The 26,987-nt window shown below is 51.9% G+C and overlaps 2 protein-coding genes across 7 annotated transcripts in view; one reads left to right on the top strand and one right to left on the bottom strand.

Annotated features, from left to right (window-relative positions):
- The window catches only part of SLC25A35 (solute carrier family 25 member 35), a 5,085-nt gene extending 707 nt beyond the window's left edge, over window positions 1-4,378 (bottom strand). Inside the window, exons 1-5 of the mRNA XM_046675205.1 lie at window positions 4,187-4,378; window positions 2,335-3,524; window positions 1,395-1,460; window positions 530-682; window positions 52-186 (exon numbers count right to left, since the gene is read on the bottom strand). Coding sequence (XP_046531161.1) covers window positions 52-186; window positions 530-682; window positions 1,395-1,460; window positions 2,335-2,709 — 729 coding nt within the window. The 5' untranslated portion in view covers window positions 2,710-3,524; window positions 4,187-4,378. The remainder of the gene's footprint in view (window positions 1-51; window positions 187-529; window positions 683-1,394; window positions 1,461-2,334; window positions 3,525-4,186) is intronic.
- Window positions 3,689-26,987, top strand: ARHGEF15 (Rho guanine nucleotide exchange factor 15). Of its 6 annotated transcripts, none has more exons than XM_046675200.1 (18): window positions 3,689-3,818; window positions 12,832-12,950; window positions 14,109-14,236; window positions 17,745-18,415; window positions 18,703-19,035; window positions 19,281-19,335; window positions 20,207-20,265; window positions 20,367-20,578; window positions 20,693-20,853; window positions 21,029-21,181; window positions 21,325-21,454; window positions 23,086-23,160; window positions 23,264-23,356; window positions 23,439-23,599; window positions 23,696-23,848; window positions 24,005-24,087; window positions 24,454-24,558; window positions 25,325-26,987. In XM_046675200.1, the coding sequence occupies exons 4-18, from the start codon at window positions 17,794-17,796 to the stop codon at window positions 25,474-25,476; spliced, it is 2,547 nt and encodes an 848-aa protein (XP_046531156.1). In that variant the 5' UTR covers window positions 3,689-3,818; window positions 12,832-12,950; window positions 14,109-14,236; window positions 17,745-17,793; the 3' UTR covers window positions 25,477-26,987. The 6 variants fall into 6 exon arrangements, 5 of the variants coding, with proteins under 5 accessions (XP_046531156.1, XP_046531157.1, XP_046531158.1 ...); XM_046675201.1 differs by having other exon boundaries at window positions 3,715-3,832; XM_046675202.1 differs by lacking the exon at window positions 3,689-3,818 and having other exon boundaries at window positions 12,744-12,950.

Genomic DNA, 26,987 nt, shown 5'->3' with positions numbered 1-26,987 from the left:
CGGCCCGCCTCGGCTTTCCCTGCCTGCCGGCACCCCAGAGTACTCCCTTACCTTGCCCTGAGCGTCTGTGGGCTGGTTGTAGAGCCTTGTGCTGGCCACATCAAAGGGTGTCATGGCCAGGACCACTGCAATGCCACTCACCATGGCGGCCGCCAGAGCCACCTTCCAGCTCTGGGGAGGAAATATCTAAGAGGGGAGGGAGGAAGAGCTTTGTCAATCAGCCAATCATTCAACCCCTAGGAAAGGACAGGTCCTGTGCTGGGGATACAGGAGAGATAGCTGGTAACTCTGGGAGCTACTACTCCATCAGTTATAACCCAGTGTGATAACATTGTAAAGGAGGAAGGGCAGGATGCCCTGAGGACTCAAGGACACCTTCAATGGGAAGGGTATAAAGAGTCAGTGACCCCAAGCCCTCTTGTGGCTCCCTCACATTGAATGTTGGCACTGTCCCCTCTAGGGCTCACCTCAGCTTGCCCTCCCCCTGCCCATCTTCCCAGGGTGACCCCACCCCTTTCCTGGGCAGTACCTCCCACTTGGTCATGAGGTCCTTGGTGGATGAGAAGGTGCACAGCTGGGTGGAGGAACCGACGGTAACTCGGGGCACACTTCCCAGGGCCCCACGCCACAACCCCACCAGACCATGTTTCTGGCCGATCTCGGTCAGTGCTTGAAACATGCCCTGGTAGGGGGAAGACCATAGATAGGGGCAAGATTCAGTCACCTCAGCATCAGAGCTGCCACCTCATAACACTGCCAAGGATGGGTCCTTAACTGGTACCTGATGTCTAGACAACTGGTTCCATGTGGGCTTAGAGCCAGAATGTGGCCCCTCACTTGTCTACCACCCTGTTGTTCCCTCCTTCGCGACCCCAGAATAGGGGCAGTGAGTATGGAAGCGAGGACATTAGGAGGTCAGGAGAATGGGGCAGGAGAAACAGGTGCAGAAGACTAGAGGAACTGGGGAACATGTGGGAAAGAGGATCCCTGTGGACTCCAGCGGCAGAGTGGGACTTAATTGGTGGGCTGGGCAGAGCTGTAGCTAGGTTGGAGCTGTTGGGTGTGGGCAGAAAGCTGGAGGTAGGGGCCGGCCCGGTGGCACAGCAGCTAAGTGTGCACGTTCTGCTTCTGCGGCCTGGGGTTCACCGGTTCAGATCCTGGGTGCAGACATAGCACCGCTTGGAACGCCATGCTGTGGTAGGCGTCCCACATATAGAGTAGAGGAAGATGGACATGGATGTTAGCTCAGGGCCAGTCTTCCTCAGCAAAAAGAGGATTGGCAGCAGATGTTAGCTCAGGGCTAATCTTCCTCAAAAAAAAAAATAAAAGGAAAAAAGCTGAAGGTAAATGGGAGAGAATGGGCAGGGACTACAGCGGAGCTGGAAAACCCTCACCTGATGCTTATACTGGTGTCCTACGGCGATTTCTGAGGCTGCCTGTGCCTGTAGGTGAGTCTTCACCTGGAAATGAGAGAGTATCATAGCCTATGGCCCAGTGGCCATCCTCCCACTTGAGACCCAAATGCCTGACCCCCTCTCACTTCCTCTGAGGTGTTCCAAATACCCTTTTAATCTGATAATTACTGTTGTTCCCACTTAACAAATTGCTCTTGAGACTCTGTGTCCCTTGGCTCCAGTCCCAGGGGATGGATCTCCTAGCAGTGCAAGACACCCGCCCCCACCCCCGCATCCTCCTTCCCCTGGGGGTAGGGGTGGGGGATGGGGAAGTTGGAGAATGGCAACATTTCCTAAGACTGTTCATGTTAGGCAAGACCTGGGTGTCCAGCCTCTCATGCCAGCTTCCACTCCCAGACCAGATCTCCATCTGCCACCACAACCAGGCTCCCCATCAGACTCTGGGGCAAGTTGTGAGGGGTCATCTGCAAGACTTGCTCTCTGGCCCCCAAGCCTCGTGGAGGCATGGGTCCAGTTGACTTTGGAGAGGCCACTGTCCTTGAATCTCATACCCTGGGAGTGAGACCAGACTGCCTCTCCTTCCATAGAACTCACTGCCTCCCAGTGTCTTTCCAGGAGGAACACTATGCAGGGCCTAGTCCTAGGAATAAGCAATCGTGAGACTTACCCTCTCTGGGCCTCAGGCTACCGACCCTTCACCTGTATCAGGTAACTCAAAGGGGCAGGCTGTAAGACTGTACTTCTGTGATGACCAGGACCTTCCCCCGATCCCTACACTTGCTGATATATATTACTCAAATTCCTCATCCTTCTCTACACGAATCCACTTCCAACCTCAGCGTCAGGTTGTGAAGGCCCAGGCCCCCACCCTACACCAAGGGTCTGCCCTGAAGGCCCCAGGAAAGACCCTTCTTCTCACCATGTAGATGGGGCTCCCCAAGTAGGCTCCCATGACCCCAGCCAGGGCCCCAGCTGCTGCGCTGCGGGCAGGGCTGAGGCCACCTTCAGCCGTGCGCAGGTAGCCCCCAGCCTCAATCAGCCCGTAGGTGCCCAGCCGGATGCCATTCATCAGGAACTGGTATAAGAGGGCAGGGGCCAGGCCCTTCTGCAGGGCAGCCAGGCCGTCCACCTTGCCGATGGTGATGAAGGCATGGAAGACGTTTCGGTAGTGCCGCTGGTAGCTGCCGGGGGCCTGCAGTTCTCCCTGCAACTGCATCCTGGTCTTCACCACCTCCAGGGGGTTGGTGAACAAGCAGGCCCCGCAGGCTGCCAGGCCGCTCATCAAGAAGTCCATGGTGGGGTAGCAGTAGCAGGAACTGGCCCAGGAGTAAGAAAGTCAAAATGAGCTTCAGAAATGAGGTAAGAAATCAGGCGAAGACCTCAGTTTCAGCAGTCCAACTGCAGGAGGTAGGAATTTAGAGGTCTGGAGACAAGAGTGTAAGGGTCAAACTTAAAGGGGTCAAGGGTTAGCTGGAATTTGGAAGACACAAGCTAGCAAAGAGAAAAGAAAGAGAAGTTTAGGAGAGTCTGGCGAGAAGGTTATGACAGGACCCTGTTGGTCAAGGGATTTGAGGTCTAGGAGAGGTAGAAGCCAGGAGGACGGCAGGTGGGATGCTGAGGATGGCGGGCTACGGGTTGGCGGGAGTAGGGGAGGGAAACGCCGAGTTGGGAGACGCGAGACCGGGAGGAAGGAAAAAGAAAACAATCAGGTTAAGGAGAAAAGGATCCAGGCGAAGATCCAGTGGCGTCCCCGGGACAGCAACGAGATCTGGATTTGGGAAGGAAGTCGGGACTCCCTCCAGGGACACGCGTCTTCAGGCTGCTGTCGCAGCTCGCCGCAGCTTCGCCCGGGCAGCCGCGGAGGCCGGGCCGGCACGCTCTAGTCACTGGAGCGCGGCGGCCAATGGGGAGCCTTGGAGAGCCGTAGCCGAGAGCCTCGGCCAATCAGCGCTAAGCCGGCTCCACGGCCAATGGGAGGTGCTCTCGACGACCAGGTCTTCGGAATCCGCTGAGAGGCGGTTGGAATTAACTCTCCGCCTCCCGGCGTCCGGGCCGGTGCCTTGCGCTCGGAGCTCTGGGAGAGGTGCCCGGGGAGCCGAGGGTTTATCACTGGCGGGGAGGAGAGGTTAGAGCCTGGGTTACTGGACGGGCGCAGAGGCGGAGCGCGGAGGCAGCAGTTCCCCCGCTGGGGTGCTTGGGACTGCTCCTCTTCGGGGTCGAGGGCTCCCCTCCTTTGCCCTCTATCCCGGGTCATTGCTGGGTGGGGTTGCCAAACTGTAGACCCACGCCCTGCTCAGTTCAGGCCCGGGAGAGCTCAGAAGCTGCGGCTCCGCCCGCGAGGGGCAAATGGGACACACCTGCTGGATGGGAGCGAGCTCTTGAGGCTGAGTAAAGCTTTTGCAGGTTCTAGTGCCGGGGTATGGCTGGCTGCGGGCGTGGAGGGAGGGGGGCCTGAAGGATGGCGAGGGAGCGTAGTCACATCCCTAAGCTCTTTTCATCCCCACGGCAACCCAGAGGAGAAGGTCCGACAAGCCAAGGCAGGGATTTTGATCCCTGGGCTTAGGTTACACAGGGCCAGCAAGTTGGGGAGAGATTCTGCGATTCTGGATTCCTTCCCTTGCTCATGAGTCTGGTAATGGTTAATTACGGAAGAACTTCTGAGAAAAGAGACTGGGGAAGCCAGCTGGGAAGGGCTTGAGGCAGAAGGCTTAGAGAAAGAAGGCAGGAAGACAGAGGATGTCATCTGGGGCGGGAGGAGGCAGAGGGCTCACCTGTGTGTGAGGCAGCCACCAGACTTAGACTCGGTGCTTTTTGAGCTCCAGATGGGTCTTCCTGCTTACCAGCTGGACAGCCTTGGGCAAGTTACTTAACGTCTCAGAGGCTCCTCTGTAAAATGGGGATGGTAGGGGCCTGCTCCGTGGCCTTATGGTTAAATTTGTGGTTAACTTTGGCGGCCCAGGGTTTCGCCAGTTCCACCAGTTCTGCGGGTTCCGATCCTGGGCACAGACCTAGCACAGCTCGTCAGAGCTTGCGTAGGCGGCATCCCACATAGCAGAGCCAGACGGACCTACAACTAGAATATACAGCTATATACTGGGGGGCTTTGGAAAGAAGAAAAAAAGGAAGACTGGCAACAGATGTTAGCTCAGGTGCCAATCTTTAAAAGAAGAAAGGGAATGGTAATTATCGCGCATACGCGAGTGAAAGTGTTGGACGAGGTGCTCAATTATCAGGTTTCCAGAAAACTCGAGAGCTGTCAGACCCCTATGCTCTTGTGTATCTTGTTCCCATGGCCGGGAATGTCCTTGTCCCCTTCTTTTGGTGATTTCCAAATCGTTCTTCACCTTGAGCTTCATCTCTTCTGACCCTGGAAGCTTTTTCAAATATTCCACATTCAGCCACTTCCATTCTGCTTTGCACCTCAAGCAATTGCCCATGTTCCTCATTCCTGTTAGCCATCTTTACTCTCTGACTCCTTCACCATGCTAGGAGTTCTTGGATGCCCCAGGGGCTGGGTCTGAGTCATTTCTATTTAACCAGTGTACTGCTAAGCCATTGAACCTTAGGATGAGGCTGGGGCGGGGTGGGGGTGGGAGGGCGGATAAACTAGAGCAGATAATGGGGCTTCTCAGAAGGGGCTCTGAAAGGGTCCCCCTGGGAAAATTTCCAAAGAATGTTCCCCAAATGCCTCCACCTACTGGATGAGATGAGAGTTCATCATTGTTCTAATCTTTGAGTTTACACCAGCGGTTCTCAAAGTGTGGTCCGTGGAACAAAAGCAGCAACCCCTAGGGATTTACTAGAAATGCAAATTCTCTGGCCCTACCCTAGACCTCCTGCACCGGAAACTCAGGAGGTGGGGCCCACAATCTGTTTTAACAAACTCTAGGTTATTCTGATGTGTGCTAAAGTTTTAGAACCACTGGCTTTTATCTTTAATATCCAGATGCTCTAGAGATAAACAACTTTTAAAATGTTTTTAAAAAATAAACTTAGTTTTGGGGCTGGCCTGGTGGCATAGTGGCTTAAATTTGCGCTGTCAGCTTCAGTGGCCTCGGATTCGCAGTTTCAGATCCTGAAGCAAAAAGAGGAAGATTGGCAACAGATGTGAGGTCAGGGCCAATCTTCCTCACACACACAAAAATAATAATAAGCTTAATTTTTAGAACAGTTTTAGATTTACAGAAAAATTGTAAAGATATTATGAGAGTTCTCATGTACTCCACATCCTGTTTCCATTAACATTTTATATTAATATGATATAGTGTTACCATTAATGAGCTGATATTGATACATTATTATTAACTAAAGTCCATCTTTATTCAGACTTTCTTCATTTTTGCTTAAAGCTCTTTTTCTGTTCCAGGATCCCGCATTCCCACATTTCATTATCATATCTCCTTAGGCTCCTCTTAGCTGGGACAGTTTCTCAGACTTTCCTTGTTTTTGATGACCTTGACAGTTTTGAGGAGTACGAGTTAGATATTTTGTAGAATGTTCCTCTATTGGAATTTTTTTTCTCATGATTGGACTGAGGTTGTGGGTTTTGGGGAGGAAGACCACAGAGATAGCTGCCATTCATCACGTCATTTCAAGAGTGCTGCTGGATACATACTATCAGAATGACTTCTCACTGTTGGTGTTGGCCTTGATCTCCTGGCTGAGGTAGTATTTGTCAGCTTTCTCCATTGTAAAGTTACTCTGTTTTCCTCCTTTCCATGCTGTACTCTTTGGAAGGAAATCACTATGCACAGCCTACATTTAAGGAGTAGTTAGGCTCCACCTCCTTGATGGAGAAGATCTACAGAAATTATTTAGGTTTCTGCCTGGGAGATTTGTCTCCCCCATTTATTTATTCAACCATTTATTTTTATCAGTATGGACTCATGGATATTTATTTTATACTTTGGATTATAATCCAATATACTTTATTTTGTTGTTCAAATTGTTCTAGCTTTGGCCCTTGGGAGCTCTTTTACTTGGTTCATGTGTTTCTTTGACATATTCCCATCAATTTTTTTTTTTTTTGAGGAAGATTAGCCCTGAGCTAACATCTGCCGCCAATCCTCCTCTTTTTGCTGAGGAAGACTGGCCCTGAGCTAACATCCGTGCCCATCTTCTTCTACTTTATATGTGGGACGCCTGCCACAGCATGGCGTGCCAAGCAGTGCCATGTCTGCACCCGGGACCCCAACCAGCGAACCCATGGCCGCCAAAGCAGGATGTACGAACTTAACCTCTGCACCACTGGGCGGCCCGCAATTTTTTTTTTTTAATTGAAAACAATTTTAAAGTATTGCCTTACTTTCTGGCAATACAAGATGCTCAGGCTCATTTTGTATACTTCCTGCCCTAGTCCCAGAATCAGCCATTTCTCCAAGGAACCCTAGTTCCTTTTCTTGAAGAATGGTATTAGAGGGGCCGGTCCGGTGGCGCAGCGGTTACGTGCGCATGTCCCGCTTCGGCGGCCCGGGGTTCGCCGGTTAGGATCCCAGGTGCGGACATGGCACCGCTTGGCTAAGCCATGTTGTGGTAGGCGTCCCACATGTAAAGCAGAGGAAGATGCGCATGGATGTTAGCTCAGGACCAGTCTTCCTCAGCAAAAAGAGGAGGATTGGCCGCAGTAAGCTCAAGGCTAGTCTTCCTCAAAAAAGAAAAAGAAAAAAGAATGGTATTAGAAACCAAAATCTGGGCACTAGGCATGCCTTGTTGCCACTGGAGTATCATTGCTTCTAGACCCTCTCAGCTGGGAGAGCAAGTAAATATATGTATGCATACGAGCCCATTTATGTACACATATCTATAGATATTTCTATATATAACCATCTTTTTCTATCTTAATTAGACATGAATTCATAGTGATGTCTCCAACGCTAATCCATTAGTATGTGGATCATTCTAGCCCCCTCTCTTTGCTTATCTTAAACTCTCACTCCAACAGTGAGAAACCTGGCTCCTACTGTCTGCCAGTCATTTGCATAATTGTTCAATTCCAGTATACGTGTGTAGGAGCATCAGAATTGCTAACCCGTAACCCCACAGGAAACCACCTTATCGACTAGAGTACAGTGCTTCTGTGCAGTTCCTTTTGGCTTTGGTCTTAGAGACTCCACTCATTTCCAAAGCTTCTTAGGTCAGCACCTTCCTTGCCCCCCACCCCCTCCTTTAGTCAAGTTATTTCATACATTTGTAATGCAGTTAGATTTAGTTGCATTCTCCATTCCTTCTTGGGATACCCTCACCTCCCAAATGGTTTTTTAAAACTTGCTTACATTAAAGTTTACTCTTTGTGCTCTAAAGTTCTAAGAGTTTTGACAAATACATTATAGTTTTATACAGAATAGTCTCACCACCCTAAAAACATCCCCTGTATTTCACCTATTCAACCCTCCCTGGCAACTGCTGATCTTCCTGCTAGATATTTTTACCTTTTCCAGAATATCATATAGTGAATATCATATATTGGGATCATAAGGTATGTAGCCTTATCAGACTGGCTTCTTTGACTTAGCAATAGGCATTTAAGGTTCATCCATGTCTTTTTGTGACTTGATAGCTCATTCTTTTTTTTTTTTTATGAGGAAGATTAGCCTTGAGCAAACATCTGTGCCCATCTTCCTCTACTTTATATGTGGGACGCCTGCCACAGCATGGCTTGATGAGTGGTGCACAGGTCTGTGTCCGGGATCCAAACCGCGAACCGTGAAACTTGTGAACTTAACTGCTTCGCCACCAGGCTGGGCCCAGATAGCTCATTTCTTTTTATCACTGAATAGTGTACCATTTTATGGATGTACCACAGTTTGTTTATCCATTCATGTATTGAAGGCCATCTTGGTTGCTTCCAGTTTTTGGCAATGATGAAGAAAACTGCTGTAAATATTTTTGTGCAGGTTTTTATGCACACATTAGTTTTCAAATCAGTTAATACCTAGGACTAGGATTGCTGGATTGAATGGGAAGACCATGTGTAGCTTTGAAAGAAACTGCTAAACTGTCCTCCAAAGTGGCTGTACCATTTAGCATTCCCACCAGCGGTGGATGAGAGTCACTGTTCCACACCCTTATCAGCATTTGGGAGTGTCAGTTTTTTTAATTTTTGCCATTCTAATAGGTGTGTGGTGCTATCTCCTGTTTGTTTGTTTTTGGTGAGGAAGATTGGCCCTGAGCTAACAGCTGTGCCAATCTCCCTCTATTTTGTATGTGGAACACGCCACAGCATGGCTTGATGAGCGGTGTGTAGGTCTGTGGCTGGGATTCGAACCTGAGAACTCCGGGCCGCCGAAGTAGAGCGCTTGAACTTAACCACTATGCCACTGGGCTGGCCCCTCTCCTGTTGTTTTAATTTACAATTCCCTAATGACAAATGATATTAAATATATTTTCATATGCTTTTGCCATCTATGTATTTTCCCTTTCAGCTTTATTGAGATGTTATTGACATATAACATATGTGAGTTTAAGCTGTGCAACTCAATGATTTGACACATGTACATATTGTGAAATGATTACCGCAATAGTTAACACCTCCATCCCCTCACATAATTACCTTTTGTGTGTGTGTGGTGATAACTTTTAAGATCTACTCTCTTAACAACTTTCAAGTATATAATACTATATTGTTAATTATAGTTGCTATTCTGTACATTAGATCCCCAGAACTTAATCATCTTATAGCTAGAAATTTATTCCCTTGTATATCTTCTTTAGTGGAGTGTCTATTCAGATCTTTTCCCCATTTTTTAACTGAGTTGTTTGCTTTCTTATTGTTGAGTTTGAATTATTTGTCTACTTTGGATAACAGTCCATTATCAGATACATGTTTTGCAAATATTTACTCCCAGTCTATGATTTATCTTTTTTTTTTTTTTGAGGAAGATTAACCCTGAACTAACTGCTGCCAATCCTCCTCTTTTTTTCTGAGGAAGACTGGCCCTGAGCTAACAGCCGTGCCCATTTTCCTCTACTTTATACGTGGGATGCCTACCACAGCATGGCTTGCCAAGCGGTGCCATGTCTGCACCCGGGATCCAAACCGGCGAACCCCAGGCCGCCAAAGCTGAACGTGTGTACTTCACCACTGTGCCACCGGGCTGGCCCCTATGACTTGTCTTTTCATGCTCTTATCAGTGTCTTTTACAGAGCAGAAGTTTTTAATTATAATAAAGTTTAATATCACGTTTTTTTTCTTTCATGAATTGTGCTTTTGGTATTGTTTCTAAAAACTTTTTGCCAAACTCAAGGTCACCTGGATTATCTCCTATATTTTCTTCTATAAATTTTATAGTTTTATGTTTTACATTTAGGCCTATGATCTTTTTTGAATATGAATGATGTAAGGTCTGTGTCTAGATTCATTTTTTTTACATATGGATGTCCAATTGTTCCAGCAACTTTTGTTGAAAAGACTATCCTTTCTCCATTGAATTGCCTTTGCTCCTTTGTCAAAAATCAGTTGACTATATTTGTGTAGGTCTATTTCTGTGCTCTGTATTCTCTTCCATTGATCTGTGTTTATTCTTTCACCAATACCAAGCTGTCTTTTTTTTTTTTTTTTGGCTAAGGAAGATTCACCCTGAACTAACATCTGTCCCAATCATCCTTTTTGTTGCTTGAGGAAGATTAGCAATGAGCTAACGTCTCCTCTGTTAGACACTCCTCTATTTTGTATGTGATTCATCGCCACAGAATGACTGACAAGTGGTGTAGGTCTGCGCCTGGAATCCGGCCTGCAAACACAGGCCACCGACGCAGAGTGCACTGAACTTACCCACTATGCCACAGGGCCAGGCCCCGTGCTGTCTTGATTGCTGTAAGCTGTCATTTTCTCCTGAGTATGAATGTCCTGAGACATATTTGAGAGGAGTGGAGGGGGAGCACAAAGATGGGCCCGAGGTGTCTGAGAGGAGGGGTAGAACCACAGAGAGGGGAGGGAGGAGGATGCAGCGCAGGGCTGTGCCTCTGCACCTCTGCTTGGGGCGGCCCAGATGCCGATGGGTACATTTTGGCTCTCAGGCCTCATACCTGAAGCACTCAGACTCCACCTGGTGGCAGTTGGGCAGAATCTATCCTCACCCAGATCAGAACCTATTGATTCACAGAGCAGACCAGCTTTCCCTCACTGCCCCCTTTCTGATTTATTCCACATCACAGGCAGGCTACTTACCCATGACGGCTTTCTAGACAGAAAAGAGGGCCCAGGTGTTCTGTAGTCCATGAAGGATTCTATTGGATTTCAAGGTCCTGGCCCTAGCAGAGACCAGTTGAACTCATCACTTCTTTCATTTTGAGCTCCTCTCCACTTGTGAGGGATTTTTTCCTCTTTGGTGAGAAAGATTGGCCCTGAGCTAATATCTGTTGCCAATCTTCTTCTTTCTTTCTTTTTTCTCCCCAAAGCCCCAGTACATAGTTGTACCTCCTAGTTGTAAGTCATTCTTATTCTTCTTTGTGGGACACCGCCACAGCATGGCTTGATGATCCGAACTGGCAAACCCTGGGCCACCGAAGTGGCACGCACAAACTTAACCAGTTGGCCACGGGGCTGGCCCTTGTAAGGGATTTTTTGGTTGTAAGTGACAGAAACCCTACTCAAGCTAGCTTACAAAAAGGGAATTTATTGATTCACATAAAAGTGCAAAAGCAGACATGACTTCAGGCCAGCAGGATCAGGGACTCAAACCTGTCTCTCTGCCTCTCCCCTCTGTTGGTTTTATTCTCAGGCCACCTTGTTACCACACCAAGGGCACAATCTGCTCACCTCAAGACAAAAGCCAATCATCAAGAGGCAAGATGGTGGCAGAGAAAGGGCATTTTATTACAGCTTGCTAGCAAGAGGGAAGATGGCTGACTAATGCCCAAAAGAACCATCTTCAGGAGGGCACAGAATCTTGAAGCAGTTATCTAGGCCAGTGGGCTATAGGGGAGGGGTTAGGAACGTTGACCCTCTGGTGTTACAGACTGAGAGTCAGCAGAGCAGATCTTTCAGTTTTCATTGATGATGGCTATCAGCATAGACTCTCTGTTCAGGGGCCATCACATTCCTAAGGACTCAAAAGAACGAAGATATTGTCTTATAGCTGGGAGGTACATGCACAAGCAGGGGTCATAAAATCTACACAGCGGGGCTGGCCCGGTGGCGCAGCAGTTAAGTGTGCACATTCTGCTTCAGAGGCCCGGGGTTCACCTGTTCAGATCCCAGCTGCGGAGATGGCACCACTTGGCAAGCCATGCTGTGGTAGGTGTCCCACATATAAAGTAGAGGAAGATGGGCATGGATGTTAGCTCAGGGCCAGTCTTCCTCAGCAAAAAGAGGAAGATTGGCAGCAGATGTTAGCTCAGGGCTAATCTTCCTCAAAAAAAAAACCACAAACCATTTCATGGCTCACAAGTCTGTGGATTGGGCAGGGCTCAGTGGGGATGCTCCATGTGGTGTCAGGTGGGTGCTTGACTGGGGCTGGAGGATCCAAGATGGCCCTGTTCACATGTTTTAAGACCCTGGTCCTGGCTGATGGCTGGGCCGTCCTGGTTCTCCAAGTGGCTGTTCTCTCCTCATGGCTTCTCACCATTCTGCAGTCTAACCCACACTTCTGTACATGGTGGCTGGCTTGTAAGAGAACAAAGCGGAAGCTGACAGTTCTCTTAAAGCCTAGGCTCCAAATAGGCAGTATAACTTCCTCCACATTCTCTGGAGCAAAGCAAGGCCAGCCCAGGGTGAATTGGAGGGGAAATTCTTCTTCTTAATGGGAAGAGTGGCAAAGTCACATTGCAACAGGGCATTTGGGATGGCAGGGACTTTTGCCATCATCTTTGAAAATGATCTACCAGAGACAGTACAGAGTTTCTTTTCTAGTAATTTGAGCAGAAGTCCTGTATGGATTATGCTTTGGCCCTGCTTGTGTCACATGCTCACCTGTGAACCAGTCTTGGTAGGTAGGGAAGAGAGGATGTGTTGACTGGCTGCTTCCAGGCCATGCATTTCCCAGAATGGGCCATATGGCTCTAGAATGATGAGGGGCAGGTCCCCAAAAGAAAACTAGGTGCTGGTACCAGAAGAGGAGGGAATAGCTGTGGAACTGGTTAAAACTATTGCTGTTCTGGGGCTGGCCCAGTGGCGTAGCAGTTAAGTTCGTGTGCTCCACTTTGGTGGCCCGGCGTTTGCAGGTTTGGATCCCAGGTGCGGACCTAGCACTGCTTGTCAAGCCATACTCTGGCGGCATCCCACATAAAATAGAGAAAGATTGGCACAGACGTTAGCTCAGTGACAATCTTCCTCACAAAAAAACAAAAACAAAAAACAACTGTTGCTCTTCTGCCCCGTCGGGTTGCCCACAGTGTGGCCTCTAGTTGTTCCTCCAGCCTCACGCCCCTCTTTCCATTTCAGCTAATCTTCCCCTTCACAGTTCTCCTTCCTTTTCAGTGGCTGTGCTTCCCTGGTCTCCCCAAATGGTCACCCAAGTCTTGCCTCTTGGCCTGGCCAAACTCAACCTGATTTTCAGGGAACAGTCTAAGCGCCTCTTCTCCATGAACCATTTCCAGGTGAGTGACGTAAGGAAGACTAAAGGAGGGTCAAGGCCGCCTGATGTGGAGGTAAAGAGATGAGAGAGAAAGACCTGAGGACCCCTCCACCCTTCCAGAAAAGAATCTTCAAGCAAAACCAAAGCCAACCACATCGAAGCTTGTAGAGTTAACTTCATTAATCATATTTCACATCGAAAATGTTTTGTTTCATTTTGCACAAAGATGTTCATGGCAGCATTAATTATAATGGCAAAAGCTGGAAGCTCCCCAAATGTCCTGCACTAGGGAATGACTCGTAATGGTCAAGACTCTTTCGGCAGTAAGTGACAGACACCCAGCTCAAACTAGCTTATGCACAATCGGGAGTTCAGTAGCTCAGGAAACTGGCAGTCCAAGGGGCTCAAATGATGTTGTCAGGCCCCCTCCATCTCTTGGCTCCACTTCCCACAGGTATGGGGCTCATTTTCTCCCACTATTGACTAGTTTCCTCCACTGTGGGGGAAGGGAGGCCAAGACACAGATTGCTCCACTCTTTATTCCTGCTATGTGGCCTTGGAGGAAGGGGGAAGCAGCTCTGAAGGAGGCTGCTCTGATTTGGGTGACTTCTCATTCCCGGGCCAGTCTCTGTGGCCAGAGGAATGGGATACCGTGGTTGACCAAACCTGGTCAGGTGGCCAGGAGGAGGCTCTTGTGGTTGGCTGTCCCACTGGAACCATATGGAGTCGGGTAGGGGATGAAGAATTTCCTAGAAGACTTTTACTGCTGGTATCAAGATGGCAAAATCCAGCTGATGCAATATTATATTCCAGGAAAAGGTATAGTTACAAAGACCATGTAGCAACATGAAATACGGTTATAAAGCAACGCTACGAGAAAAAGGCGGAATATGGACTTGAAACTGTGACGGCACCTTTGGAATACAGAAAAATAGAAACCTTTTGCTCTGTGGGGTTGCTGGGAGGATGAATCATTACATTAAAAGCCATCAGAACCTTTGCAAAAACATTTGTACAATAAATAAAATGTGTTTGTGCAAAAATGACCTGATATATATCACGTGACATGATTTTCAGAGCTCAGTTTCTTTTTGGAATGAGATGGGACATAAATAAGCAGAGGGTGATTTGTGTAGATCTGAAAAGTCATGGTTCTCATCTTTGTGGTTGCTTTGAGCAGTGGGCCCAATGGAACCGCTTTGTCAGGAGTGTCAGAAAATTCTCAGTGTAGCTCCGGGACCTTCAGTTCCCCAAAACATGCTGTCCTGCCTTTGGGAGGAGGGAAGTGTCTCCCCAACAGACTGACAGGTGAGAAGCCTCCAGGTGGGTCTGTCTGGCGGGGATAGAGAGGGGAAAAGGAAAGAAGGTCAGATGGGCCAGGGAGGGCAGGTAAAGGCCCGGGGGCGGCCCAACCCACCTAGTTCCTCTTCTTTTGCCCACATCCCACTCAGACCTGGGGTGGTTCCTGTGGTACCAAGTGCCATTCACGTCTGCAGCCTAAAACCAGCACTTTTGCGTTATGTTTTCAAACGTTAATAATAATGCTAAACGTGTGTGCGTGTGTAGGATTTCAATTCAGCTTGGTTCAATTCATCAAATATTAATCTCTTATTATGTGCCTGACTCTGTTCCAGCACTTTAGGACACATTACTGAAAAAAACAGATGAAGAGCCTGCCTCCAGGAAGCTTACTTTCTAATGTGAAAAGATAATGAAGTATAAGCATAATATGTCAATTTAATGGTAAACTATATGGGATGTTATAAGGAATGATTGCTATGGGAAAAAAGGGAGGTTGGGAATGTGGTGTGAGGTTGTCGGTTGCAATTTGAAAGAGTGGTGGTGGAGGCCTCATTGAGAAGGTGATTTTTGAGCAATGACTTCAAAGAGGTGAAGGAATCGTCCATGCAGATGTCTTGAGAAGGAGGTTTCCAGGCAGAAGGCACAGCCAGTGCAAAGGCCCTGAGGCAGGAATGTGCCTGAGAGGAGAGGTTAGGGAGGACAGAAAATATAGGGTCTTGTTGGTCATTGTAAGGACTTTGGCTTTTATTCTGAGGAAAAGGGGGTTAAAACATATTTTCGTCCCAGCTTTCTGACTTTTCTTCCCAGTGTCTTGTTTGGAGGGTGTGCGCGTGTGTGTGGGTGTGTGTGTGTGTTTTTGTGTGTGTGTGTGTGTGTGCAGGTCTGGCCAAGGCAGGCACCTGCGCGTGGGTAAAGGCCCCCAGAGTTCATAACTGCCCTTGCATCTTCCTCCCACTATCTTGCTTCCCAGGCTGGGGTGTGGCTCATTCCACCCCCTCAGTTGTTTTTACGACACACTCCCTCAGCCCTGGGAATTCAGCTTCTCAACCATAGAGCAAATTAAAGGTGAGGGGGACCCCTACCCCCACCCCACCCAGGGGTACTGACTCCCAGCCAATCAACATCAAAGCCTCTGAGTGGGACAGGGAGAGGCAGGGGGCTGGGACCGAGAGAGACAGGAATGGAGAAGGGTGAGCGGAAAGGGGTCGAGCAAGCATCATACCCACTTGGAGGAGACAGGTCTCAGATCTCTCTCCCCACCTCCCCATCTCCCAACCCCCATCCCGGCCCTCGCTCCTCCTCTCCACACACACACACACACACACACACACACACACACACACAAGCCTGACACAATGGCCGGGTGGGGCTGAGGAACTGGCTTCCTCTGCGGAGATCTCAATCTGGGCCCTCAGTTCCCGCCCCAGAAACACAGGAACAGACACTCGGAGACCTGGCCCCATACTCCTTGCTCCAAGGGGCAGGCAGGACAGGCTGAAAATAGAAACTGCTTCCAAAAAGATAAAGGTAAATTTACGGGGAGCTACTGCAGAGTTAGGGAGGAGAAACCTGGGGTGGGGGTCCCTTGGTGTGAAAGAACAGGCTGGCTCACACCCAGGGGGACAGCTTGGAAGCTAAAGGGACAGGCTGTCTTGCGAGGTGTGGGAGAGATGGTCAGATATGCCCTGGAGGGACACCTACACCATCCCTTAGCTGATACAGAGGAGTCTAGATGTCCATGCCATGCCACTAGCCCAGCCCTGTGCCAATGCCACCCCATCCTCACCCCACCCCTGTCCACCCCCATCCACACAGCAATGCAGAAGGAACGTACGCATACAGAGCAGCCCACTCTCCACGCCTGAGTTTAGCCTTTCCCTAGACCCTGTTAACCTCCAGGACCCGGGGTACCGGGTCCCTCACATCTTCCAGAGCCTCAGTGTGCGCATGTGGAGTGTGGTGTGGTTTGGTGGGGGGGGGGGTGTCCGGTTGGGAGGAGAATCCAATTCCTGTTTCCTGCCCCTACTCACTCAGCCCTGGGAGGTGACTGAGAGTGGAGAGGACTCAAGGGTGAGTGCTTGGGCCGAGTACCTGGGTCCCTGTGAGAGGCCTGAGTGGGGGGTGGGAAAGGAAGTAAATTCAGGCACCTGAGAGGGGGTGGGATCCCTCGGGGGGGCATGACTGGGGAGGAGCTGGGCAGCTGGTGAGGCCACTGCCTGGGTCACCTAGATAAGGGGCTTCCTGCCAGAACACAGAGGCCATTGAGCTGCAAGACTCAGTCTATAGCCCCCAGCCCCCACCTCGCATCATTTCTCAAGAACCCAATCTGAGGCCTGGAGGGGTCTGACTCTCTTGCTGACTCCTGAAGGGAGTCTGGGGGTGCCCCCATCTCCCAGCCCTGACCCCTGCAGCCTCTTCAGGATCACAGCCTCCTTCCCTGAGGGAGGAAGTGAAGGCCAGGCCCCAGCGTCCTGGCCGCACTGGTCCTCACCTTCAGTCTGGTCTCCCAACCGCCCGCCAGGAACCCTGGCAGGACTCCGGCTTCCACTGAGGCCTCTGTCTGTGACCAGATGGAGGGACAGAGAGCAGGCAGGGAAAAGAGGATGGGGCGGGAGAGACCATGCCCAGGGCCGCCTGGTCTCTTGGGGTCAGTGGCTCCAGGAATCTTCGTGGCAGGAAGAGGAGACTAAAAATAATCCGGAAAGGGAGAGTCCGGAGAGAGGAACTGGGAAATGGGGGGCGGAGGGCCCACTGGAGCGGGGAAATAGTGATGCATCCCTCATCGCTCAGGCATGAATGCACGTGCACAGATGCACACCACTGCACAAAGGCCCCACACAGACAGTACATGGCACACATGAAGCCTTGCAACCCTCTCCACCACACACCACACACTGTATACGCCACTCACTTGCTGCACACCTGCCCAGTAAGCACACAACAAGTATACTCTCGGAACACACATAACACCCCATTCACATAGCACCAGGAACAGCACACACACACCATGTCCACACACACTTAAACCACACACACAAACCTCCACAACACACATTACAGACACACAACACAATTCGTCAGGCAGACACGTCGTGGCAATGCCAGCAAGCCCAATTCCCCTTACTGATCCAGTTCTCTTGCCCTCCACCCCGCAACCGGAGTCTCCACCTAGGTGCCCCCACCCCAGCTTCACTGTCTCTTCTGGCCTGACTGTGGCAGCAGAAGCCAAAAGACTGAAAAAGAAATGGAAATGGAGTCTGGGAGGGCCAAGAAAGGCTGCCTGGGGCGGGGGGGCTGTCCAGGGGCCTCAGAGAATGGATGGAGAAGGAAAAGGAAGGGTGAGAGGTGGAGAAGAGAGAAGAGAGTGGAAATGAGAAGGAAGGAGAGGATGTGAGCCAGCCTTCCCTCCCGACTCCAGCGGCATGGCTCATTTGCTTGCAAATGATTTCTGCTGGCCTCAGTCTACCCCCCCGGGGGCACTAAGGGTCTCTCTTTCTCCCTCTCTCCTCCTCAGGGGATGACTCCAGCAGAGTACCCCACTCCTTTGAAGAGCTCAGAGGAGGATGTCAGCCCAGTCTCTTCCTGCAGCAACACCCCCTACCCAGAAGCCCCCTCGGATCATCCGCCCCCGGCCCCCCTCTCGCCCCCGGGCTGCCCAGTCCCCAGGGCTTCCCCACAATGGCTCCTCTCCACAAGATCCTCCCCTCACCTCCAATGATGCACCATCCCCAATGTGCACCCCCATCTTCTGGGAGCCCCCAGCCTCATCCCTCAAGCCCCCTGCCCTTCTGCCGCCCTCAGCCTCTAAAGCCAGCCTTGACTCCCAGACTTCCCCAGACTCGCCTTCCAGCACCCCTAGTCCAGCATCCCGGCGCTCTGTCTCCCCAGAACCTGCTCCCCGCTCTCCAGTTCCTCCACCCAAACCCTCTGGGTCACCCAACACACCTTTGCCCCTGCTCCCCACGGCCCAGGTCCCGGCCCAGGTCCCGGCCCAGGAAGGCTCTGCCTCGGCCCCAGGCACTGTGCGGAGACTGGCTGGCAGGTTTGAATGGGGGACTGAAAGTAAGGTCCAGGCTGCGGACACCCTGGAGCCAGGTCCCCAAGGGGGAGTGGAGGTGAACGGGGAGAGAGAGACTCCCCAGGGCACCCTCACCAAGAGTGGGTCCCACGAGAATGGTGCTCCAGGTAAGCATGTTGTAGGTCAAGGGTGGGCTCAATCCAGCTCATCTTTTTTGTTTTCAGTGCTGTAAGCCTGGGTACTCAGGGGATACCTTTGCAAAAGTGAATTTCATGTTTGGAAAACCTGGTTTCCATATTCCTGGGGGTTTGAGGAGAGTCAGGCTTGAGGAGACAGATGCCTGGGGCTGGACTATGCTCCCACTGCTGGGCAGGTTAAGGGGAGGATGGAGGCGTGGGGAGGGTGGGACCAGGCCCCAAGGGCCTTCTCTTTAGGACACCCCTGTCTCCTACAGATGCTGCTCTGGTCTGCCCTCCCTGCTGCCCCTGTGTGTGCCATGTAGCCCGGCCTGGCCTGGAGCTCCGATGGGTCCCTGTGGGGAGCAAGGAGGATGGTCCCAGGGCTCCCTGCCGGGCCTCCCCACTGCGGACCTCCCGCTCCCGCCCTAACCCTCCAAGTATCAGTCACCCGCCAGTCGTCCTCACATCCTACCGCTCCACTGCTGAGCACAAACTCCTGCCACCCCTCAAACCCCCCAAACCAACTCGGGTCAGGCAGGACGCCACTATCTCTGGAGATGCCCCACAGCCAGATCTTGATGCACTCTGTGAAGATGGAATCCAAACAGGTATAAGGCCTAGGGGAGTGGGATCTCTGGGCTAGGAAGGGAAGGGGTGGAGGTGGAGTGTTCTAAAAACCAACAAACTACAACCCCCAACAGGCCCTGGGCTTTTTGTTCCTCCATCAGCAACTGCTCTGGGGCTGATGGGAGTTGTAGTTTTTATATTAATAGTCTCTGCTGGGGTCAGAGTCAGGAGCCCTGGGCTGGGGATCCTGGAGGTTTGTCCTCTTCACTCTGGGTTCTCTCTCCAGGAGACAGTCAGGATGAAGCTCCTCAGAATGCTCCTCCAGCAACCATGGAGGGCAGGTACCTAACACCCCGACCCTGACTCCTACCTGAGGGCGGACTAACCTTCAGGTCCAGCTAAATCCCACCTCCACAAAGGTGGAGTGAAGGGCTGGGGCTCTGGAGATAAGAAGTCCTGGTTTCTAATCCCAGCTCTGTCCTTTATTAGCTATGTGACCTTATACAAGTCACTTAACCCTTCCGGGTCTCAGCATCCTCATCTGTGAAATGGGGGTAAGCATACCAACTACTTCTTAGAGTTGTTGGGGTAAGATGATGGTAAAGAGCTGGGGCCATCGTAAGTGCTCCATTGCAGTTCCCCGACTTTGAGCCTCTATTGCAATTATTGTCTGCAAATCCATTTGACAACCATGAACATCTCTTCTGTGTTATCTGGGCCTGTTAATCACTTTAGATTCCCCACTGCTACCAGAGTTAATCCGAGTCCATTCATTTATCCAACAAACATTTACCAGTGTTCATTCTCCCAGGTTTTTATCTTGGGTGAATGGGTGTGTGGTGGCGCTGATGACCAGAACAGGTAGTGGGGAGGTGTAAGAGTTTGGGTTTGATCATACTGAGTTTCACTGAAGCACAAATAGGACATTCCAGACAATGGTTGCTACATGAGAGGGCTGAAGAAAGAGACTTGGAAGTCTCTGGTACATAGTGGTTGAGATGATAGCAACAGATGGAGCCCACTTAGTTCAGGGCCTCCGATATAACAGGCACATTAAAAAAATCTGGGGTTTGGTCTGGGGAGCCGTCAGGGTCCCTGCATACAACCTGCATGTGGGTTGTGCACTCCTTCATGCTCTCACGTGAATAGCACCCCCCGGAGGTGTGCAACAGCGGGGACTCTGGAGGACTCCATCCCTTTCTCTCTCCACAGGGACGAGGAGGGGCTGGACGAGCTGAAGGGGCAGAACTGGGAGCTGCCCCTGCAGGATGGTGAGGGCCTCTGGACGGGGGGCTCACTGCCGTGACCGTCGAGCAGTGGGGAAGGGTGCTGGGGCACTGGACTTTCCTGATGTGCTGTGTCTACTCTCCAGAGCCCCTGTACCAGACCTATCGAGCAGCCGTGCTGTCAGAGGAGCTGTGGGGGGTCGGTGAGGATGGGGGTTCCTCTCCAACTAATCCTGGAGAAGCTCCCACCTTCCCACGACCCCCTGGCCCTCGCAACACACTGTGGCAGGAACTTCCAGCTGTGCGAGCCAGCGGCCTCCTGGACACCCTCAGCCCCCAGGAGAGGCGCATGCAGGAGGTGGGCACCCCTGGGGTCTGGCCGGGCGGAGCTGGTGTAGGGCAGGAGTGTGACCTGCGCCCTAGGCTGGCTGGGAGCTGGGCTTTTGGCCATTGCCCTGTCCTTCCTCCTCAGAGCCTGTTTGAGGTGGTGACATCTGAGGCCTCCTACCTGCGCTCCCTGCGGCTCCTGACGGACACCTTTGTGCTGAGCCAGGCCCTGCGGGACACACTCACCCCCCGAGATCATCATACCCTCTTCTCCAACGTGCAGCGAGTCCAGGGAGTCAGTGAGCGGTCAGTGGGGTCCCGTCCTCTCAGCAAGCCAGGCCCCGGGCTGCGGGTACTCCTTAGCTTTCTCCCTGTCCCAGGGCCTCCCTTCCATAGGCCCAGTGGGTGCCCCGACCTTCCCTTGAGAACCGGGAGACCTGGCTCTCTGCCCCCTCCATTGCTTGTGCCCCCACTCCTCCAGGTTTCTAGGGACGTTACTGTCCCGTGTGCGCTCTTCCCCCCACATCAGCGACCTGTGTGACGTGGTGCATTCCCACGCGGTGGGGCCTTTCTCGGTGTATGTGGATTACGTGCGCAACCAGCAGTACCAGGAGGAGACCTACAGCCGCCTCATGTGAGTGCGCCCGAGGCGGGGGCCACGTCACCCTTGTGGGAGGAAGCCGAGGGCAGGCGTGGGGTCCAGGCCAGGGCAGCCGGAGGGATCAGGGCCTCGAGGCAGACGAGGCACACGCCAGCCGCCTGGGCCTGCCTCTGCAGGGACACGAATGTGCGCTTCTCCGCTGAGCTGCGGCGGCTGCAGAGCCTCCCAAAGTGCGAGCGCCTCCCGCTGCCGTCCTTCCTGCTGCTGCCCTTTCAGCGCATCACGCGGCTCCGCATGCTGCTGCAGGTACCGGCGCTCGCGCCTTCCCTGCCCTGCCACCCCGCTGCAGAACGCTCCCGGGGCCTCCTGCCGCTACCACCACTTCCCACCCCATCATGGACACAGGAATCCCCTAAATCAGGACTCCTCGTCTGGGCCTCTCCATCCAGGGCCCACTAAGCACGACCTGGAGCTACCCAAATGTCTCAGGGAGCAGACTGGGCACAGGAAAAGAGCCTCTGGCTAGAAAGATGAGTTTTAGACTTAGCTCTGCCACTCACCCGAGTGACCTTGGGCAAGTCCCTCATCTGTCTGGGTCTCAGGGGTGTGTGGTGAGTGGTCTTTTCTCCTCAGCTGTATCTTTCCCTGCATGCCTTCCCAATGGGGGTGATACCACCCCCACCGAGGCAAAAATTCATTCTTTGGAGGGGTAAAAAGAAATCTTAAATATTCCAATGGTTGTAGTACTCTGAAGGGCCATGGTACATAAATAGATGTACAGTATATCTGTGTATTAAAGTTTCATGGTGGGGAGGGCAGTGGGGGAAAAAATGCCTGAAAAGGCTCCTTAGCAGGATGATGCTGAAAAAAAAAAGAAAGAAAAAAAGGCTGAGAAACACTCTGCTATTGCAGGGTAGAAACTTCTCCCTAAACCAGGTCACCCGGTGTGGGGATCTCATGCGAAGAGTCCCTAACTAGATTATCAACGTCTTTATTCCTTATTCAGCTTTATATATCCCGAGCGTAGACCACATAACATAATAATCATAATCATAACGGCTACACAGCTACCGAGTGCTCTGTTCTAGACGTGGCTCTCCGCGCGAAACACCCAGTTAAACTTGCCAACAGCTGTAGCTAGGAACTATTACTGACCCCACTTAAAAAAAAAACACAATAATCATTTTATTTTATTTTTTTTTTTTGAGGAAGATTAGCCCTGAGCTAACATCTGCCGCCAATCCTCCTCTTTTTGCTGAGGAAGACTGGCCCTGAGCTAACATCCGTGCCCATCTTCCTCCACTTTATATGTGGGACACCGCCACAGCCATGGTGTTGCCAAGCAGTGCTGTGTCCGCACCCAGGATCCGAACTGGCGAACCCTGGGCTGCTGAGGCGGAATGTGCGCATTTAACCACTGCACCACTGGGCTGGCCCCAAACCCACTTTATAGATGAAGGAACTGAGGCACAGAGAGGTTAAATAACTTGCCCTAGGTCATACAGGTAATAATTGATGGAGACAAAGTTTAAATCCAAGCCCTGTTCACCACTGTGCTATATTGTTTGTACTGATAGTTATGGTTAATAATTATTAAAATAATAGCTACCCTCTTTGTAGCATTTACTATGTCCCAAGGACTATGCTAAGTACACGATTACCTCGAATCCTCACAACAATGTTATTGGTATGCTAGGTGAGAATTACCCCCAATTTGCAGATGGGGAAACTGAGACTCAGAGAAGTAATGTGACTTGCTCAGGGTTATGCAGATGGTGAGTGGTGAAGTCTCTCAGCCTTATTGGGGCTGGTCCCCCAGCTCTGTAAACTCCAAACTGAGCATTTTGCCAAGACAGGCAGGGTGCTCTGAGTTGTAGCCCCTCCGAATCCCAGGGCTGTGGAGCAGGAGCCCAGTGACCCTTCCTCCTTGTCCCCAGAATATCCTACGGCAGACAGAGGAGGGGTCCAGCCGCCAGGAGAATGCCCAGAAGGCGCTGGGTGCTGTCAGCAAGGTGAGCAGCGGGGATGCTAGGGCCAGGGAGGTGACGAGGCAGTAGGGAGAGATGGAAGGGGTGGAAGGGAGCAGGGGTGGGTGACTCGGCTGCCCTTACCCAGATCATTGAGCGCTGCAGCGCGGAGGTGGGGCGCATGAAGCAGACTGAGGAGCTGATCCGGCTGACGCAGAGGCTGCGCTTCCACAAAGTCAAGGTTAGTCCCTGCCCAGACTCCCCACCTTCCCTTTCCCCACAGTGCTGGGAAGAAGCCAGACCTCCTCCCTGCTTCCTCGCAGGCCCTGCCCCTGGTCTCCTGGTCGCGGCGCCTGGAGCTGCAGGGGGAGCTGACGGAGTTAGGGTGCCGGAGGGGGGGCGTGCTCTTCACCTCACGCCCCCGCTTTACCCCCCTCTGCCTGCTGCTCTTTAGTGACCTGCTGCTCATCACTCAGCCCAAGAGGTGGGTCCCAGGAAAGGAGGGAGCCCAGGCAGAGGTGGGGAGGAGGAGTCCAGCTGGACCTCTGCTCTCCCCCTCAACTCCCTCTTTCCTGGGCAGTGGGCAGCGGTTACAGGTTCTGGACTATGCCCATCGCTCCCTGGTCCAGGCCCAGCAGGTTCCAGACCCATCTGGGCCCCCTACATTCCGCCTCTCCCTTCTCAGCAACCACCAGGGCCGCCCCACCCACCGGCTACTCCAAGCTTCATCCCTGTGAGTTGTGTCTCCTTCAGAAAACATCCTTGAGACCCCCACCTGACCTTTCAGAGCCCAGCACCCTCCTCCCCAGTCTCTCTCCTCCGAAGTCCCTGCCTAACGCCCAGGAGGATCTGCTGGACCAACTGTGACCCCTCCCTCTATCCCCACCAGATCAGACATGCAGCGCTGGCTGGGAGCCTTCCCTACCCCAGGCCCTCTTCCCTGCTCCTCAGACACCATCTATGAGGACTGTGGTGAGTATCTTCTAGAGAGGAGGAGGGAAGGGAAGTGAGTCTTAAGGGGAATATGGGGGAGAAGCTAAAAAGAGTCTTGATCCTGGGCTGGGCTGGTGTCATAGTGGTTAGGTTCACGCACTCCGCTTCAGTGGCCCGGGATCCGTGGGTTTGGATCCCGGGTGCAGGCCTAGCACCGCTCATCAAGTCATGCTGTGGTGGCATCCCACATAAAATAGAGGAAGATGGGCATAGATGTTAGCTCAGCGACAATCTTCCTCAAGCCAAAAGAGTAAGATTGCCAACGGATGTTAGCTCAGGGCCAATCTTCCTCACACACACAAAAAAGAGTCTTGATCCTGCTGTAATGTCACCCACCCCAACCAGACTGTTCCCAGGAACTCTGTTCAGAGCCTTCTGCACCGTCCAAGACCGAGGGACGGAGTCTGGAGTCCAGGGCTCCCCCCAAGCACCTGCACAAGAGCCCTGAAGGTGAGAGACTCATTTATTTATTCATTCAATAAATATTTATTACGCACCTACGAGGTGCCACTTGCTGTTCTAGGCACTGTGAATCGAACAGGCAGAGATTCCTGCCCTGCTGGAGCATGCAGTCTAGTGGGGGAGAAACAATAAAGAATAAACAAGTAAATTTTATAGTGTGTCTGAAGGTGATAAGTGCTATGGAAAAACAAAAGTGGAGCAGAGTCCAGGAGGTCAGGAGTCCCAGGGTTGGGTAGGGTTACAAGTTTAAATAGGGAGTTGAGGTGGGCCTCATTGAAGAGGCACCATGCGAGCAATGACTTGATGGAGGTGAGGAATCTAGGCACATGTTATCTGGGAGAAGACTGTTCTAGTCAGAGGCAAGAGTCAGTGCAAAGGTCCTGTGGCCGGTGTTTTTCAGGAACAGTAAGGAAGTCAGTGTGGTTAGAGGGAGTGAGGAAAGGGGAGAGAAGCAGATGAGGTCATAGAGATACTGGAGACCAGTTCATACGCGTCCTTGCAGGTCCCTATAAGGACTCAGGCTCTGAGTGAGATGAGCAGCTACTGCAGGGCTTGACAGAGGAGTGACAGTGACCCTTTTTGATGCTGCTGTCACCTCCACCTCCAGTGGCCTTTCTACCATTGCTCCAGGCTTCCATACACTAATTCCTACACTCACCATGACCCTCAGGCATTAGACCTCATGGTGCCACCTTTCCCTCCTGACCCGTCCCCTGCCCTGGCCCGACTTGGGCCCCTGTCTCTCTTTCCCCAGGCTGGCTGAAGGGGCTTCCTGGGGCCTTCCCTGCCCAGTTGGTGTGTGAAGTCACAGGGGAACACGAAAGGAGGAAGCACCTTCGCCAACACCAGAGGCTCCTTGAGGCTGTTGGGCCCTCTTCAGCCACCCCCAGTGCCCCCCCACCCTAATGCAGCCTAGGGAGGGGGCACAGGTTGGGATAGCTGCAGCATGGCATGGAGAGGACAAAGCCCATCCATCCACTGGATTCGCTGTCAGTGAAAACGCTACCTCTAGTGGCAACCAACAGGGACTGAGCTTCAGGACAGAGCAGCCAATGAAAACAGGGCTGGCAGAGCCCAGGCAATGATGGAGAATGAGGATGGCTTGAGGGTATTGCCAGTGGAGACAGAGTGGACAATGGGTGCCGAGCTGGCTATGCCCTTGGCCAATGAGTATCCCTGCGATGGTCACAGACAAGGAAGATGAAGCTAGGTCAATGCATTTAAAAAGGGCCGAGCTGGAGACAAACTCCTAGGATTAAAATAGCCAACAGTGATGAGCAGGGACCCATCCAGCCAAAGAAGTTAGTGATCCAGGCCCAAGAGACCAGTAGTGACACTGCTTGGTTTTATCGCAATGACCTGTCCTGTCCTTTGAGTCTGGGAAGTATTAGATTCCATTCCCAGGGTGCCTCCTGTGCCCCCTCAAGCCACTTCTCTTCTGGAATCCAGAGTGTGTTTCTCAGAGAACCCGTGTGTGTGCGTATGCATCAGAGAAGGTGATTCTGCTGAATGTGGGGTGTGGTCTTGGCCCTCTCCCAGATGACTGAATGCTCCATTTCTTCCCTCATCCTCCATTTTTCCTATTATTCTCTCCAAGACACTAGGTCTGAGCTCCAGAAGAGAATGTGCTGGGTGTGGCTTGGCAGCCAGAGGCCAGAGCTGGGGAGGAGAGCCCCGGGTTCTGGGTCTCTTGGAGGCCAGGGCTCCATGACAGTCAGAGGGTTATGTTATGGAGCAACCAAGCAGCTGGCAGAGGAGCCCAAGGGACTGAAGATGGCCAGCAGCTGGGGCCCGAGGCCCCTTGAAGCCCACAGACCTTTCTCCTTGCCCCAAAACTTGGCCTCCATAATTCCTGCCTACACATCCTCCAACCTGAACTATAACCAGTTGTCCAGACTCAGCCTCAGGCTTTGGACTGACTCTGAGTCCCAGCTTTGGGTGAAGAAATGGAAGCTGTGGATCACTGGCCAGCTGGTGAGCCTCCCAGGCTTTCTTGCCTTCATCCTGGTCCTCTCAGAGAAACACTGGGCCAAGCAGTGGGCAGAGAACAGAGAGCCAGTGTTGCTGCCCAACTTCATCCAGAGCATCTGCTTCCAGATGAGAAACTGCCCCCACACGATGCCAGAAGGAGGTGAGGGATGAGACAGAGCGGAGCAGACACTTGCTGGCGAGTGGGGGCCCAGGCCTGGCACAGAGCCTTCCCTGAGCTAGGCCATCAAACCTTCCCTCCAGGTCATGCATGGCAACTTGCCCAGGACAGAAACTGCTACGCTGACCACAGGAGGTGCAGGGACTCTGGGAGACTCAGAGGGAGAAAGGCCTGGCGTTTGGCATGTCCATGACTTCGGAGATTCTCCTAGCACGGTGCCCGGCATATGAGAAACCCTCAATAAATGTTGGTGGAGCTGTATTGAGGC

The sequence above is a fragment of the Equus quagga genome, chromosome 11 (genome assembly GCF_021613505.1).
Source record: "Equus quagga isolate Etosha38 chromosome 11, UCLA_HA_Equagga_1.0, whole genome shotgun sequence".
Classification (NCBI taxonomy): domain Eukaryota; kingdom Metazoa; phylum Chordata; class Mammalia; order Perissodactyla; family Equidae; genus Equus; species Equus quagga.
This window is presented reverse-complemented; position numbering and strand designations above follow the sequence as displayed.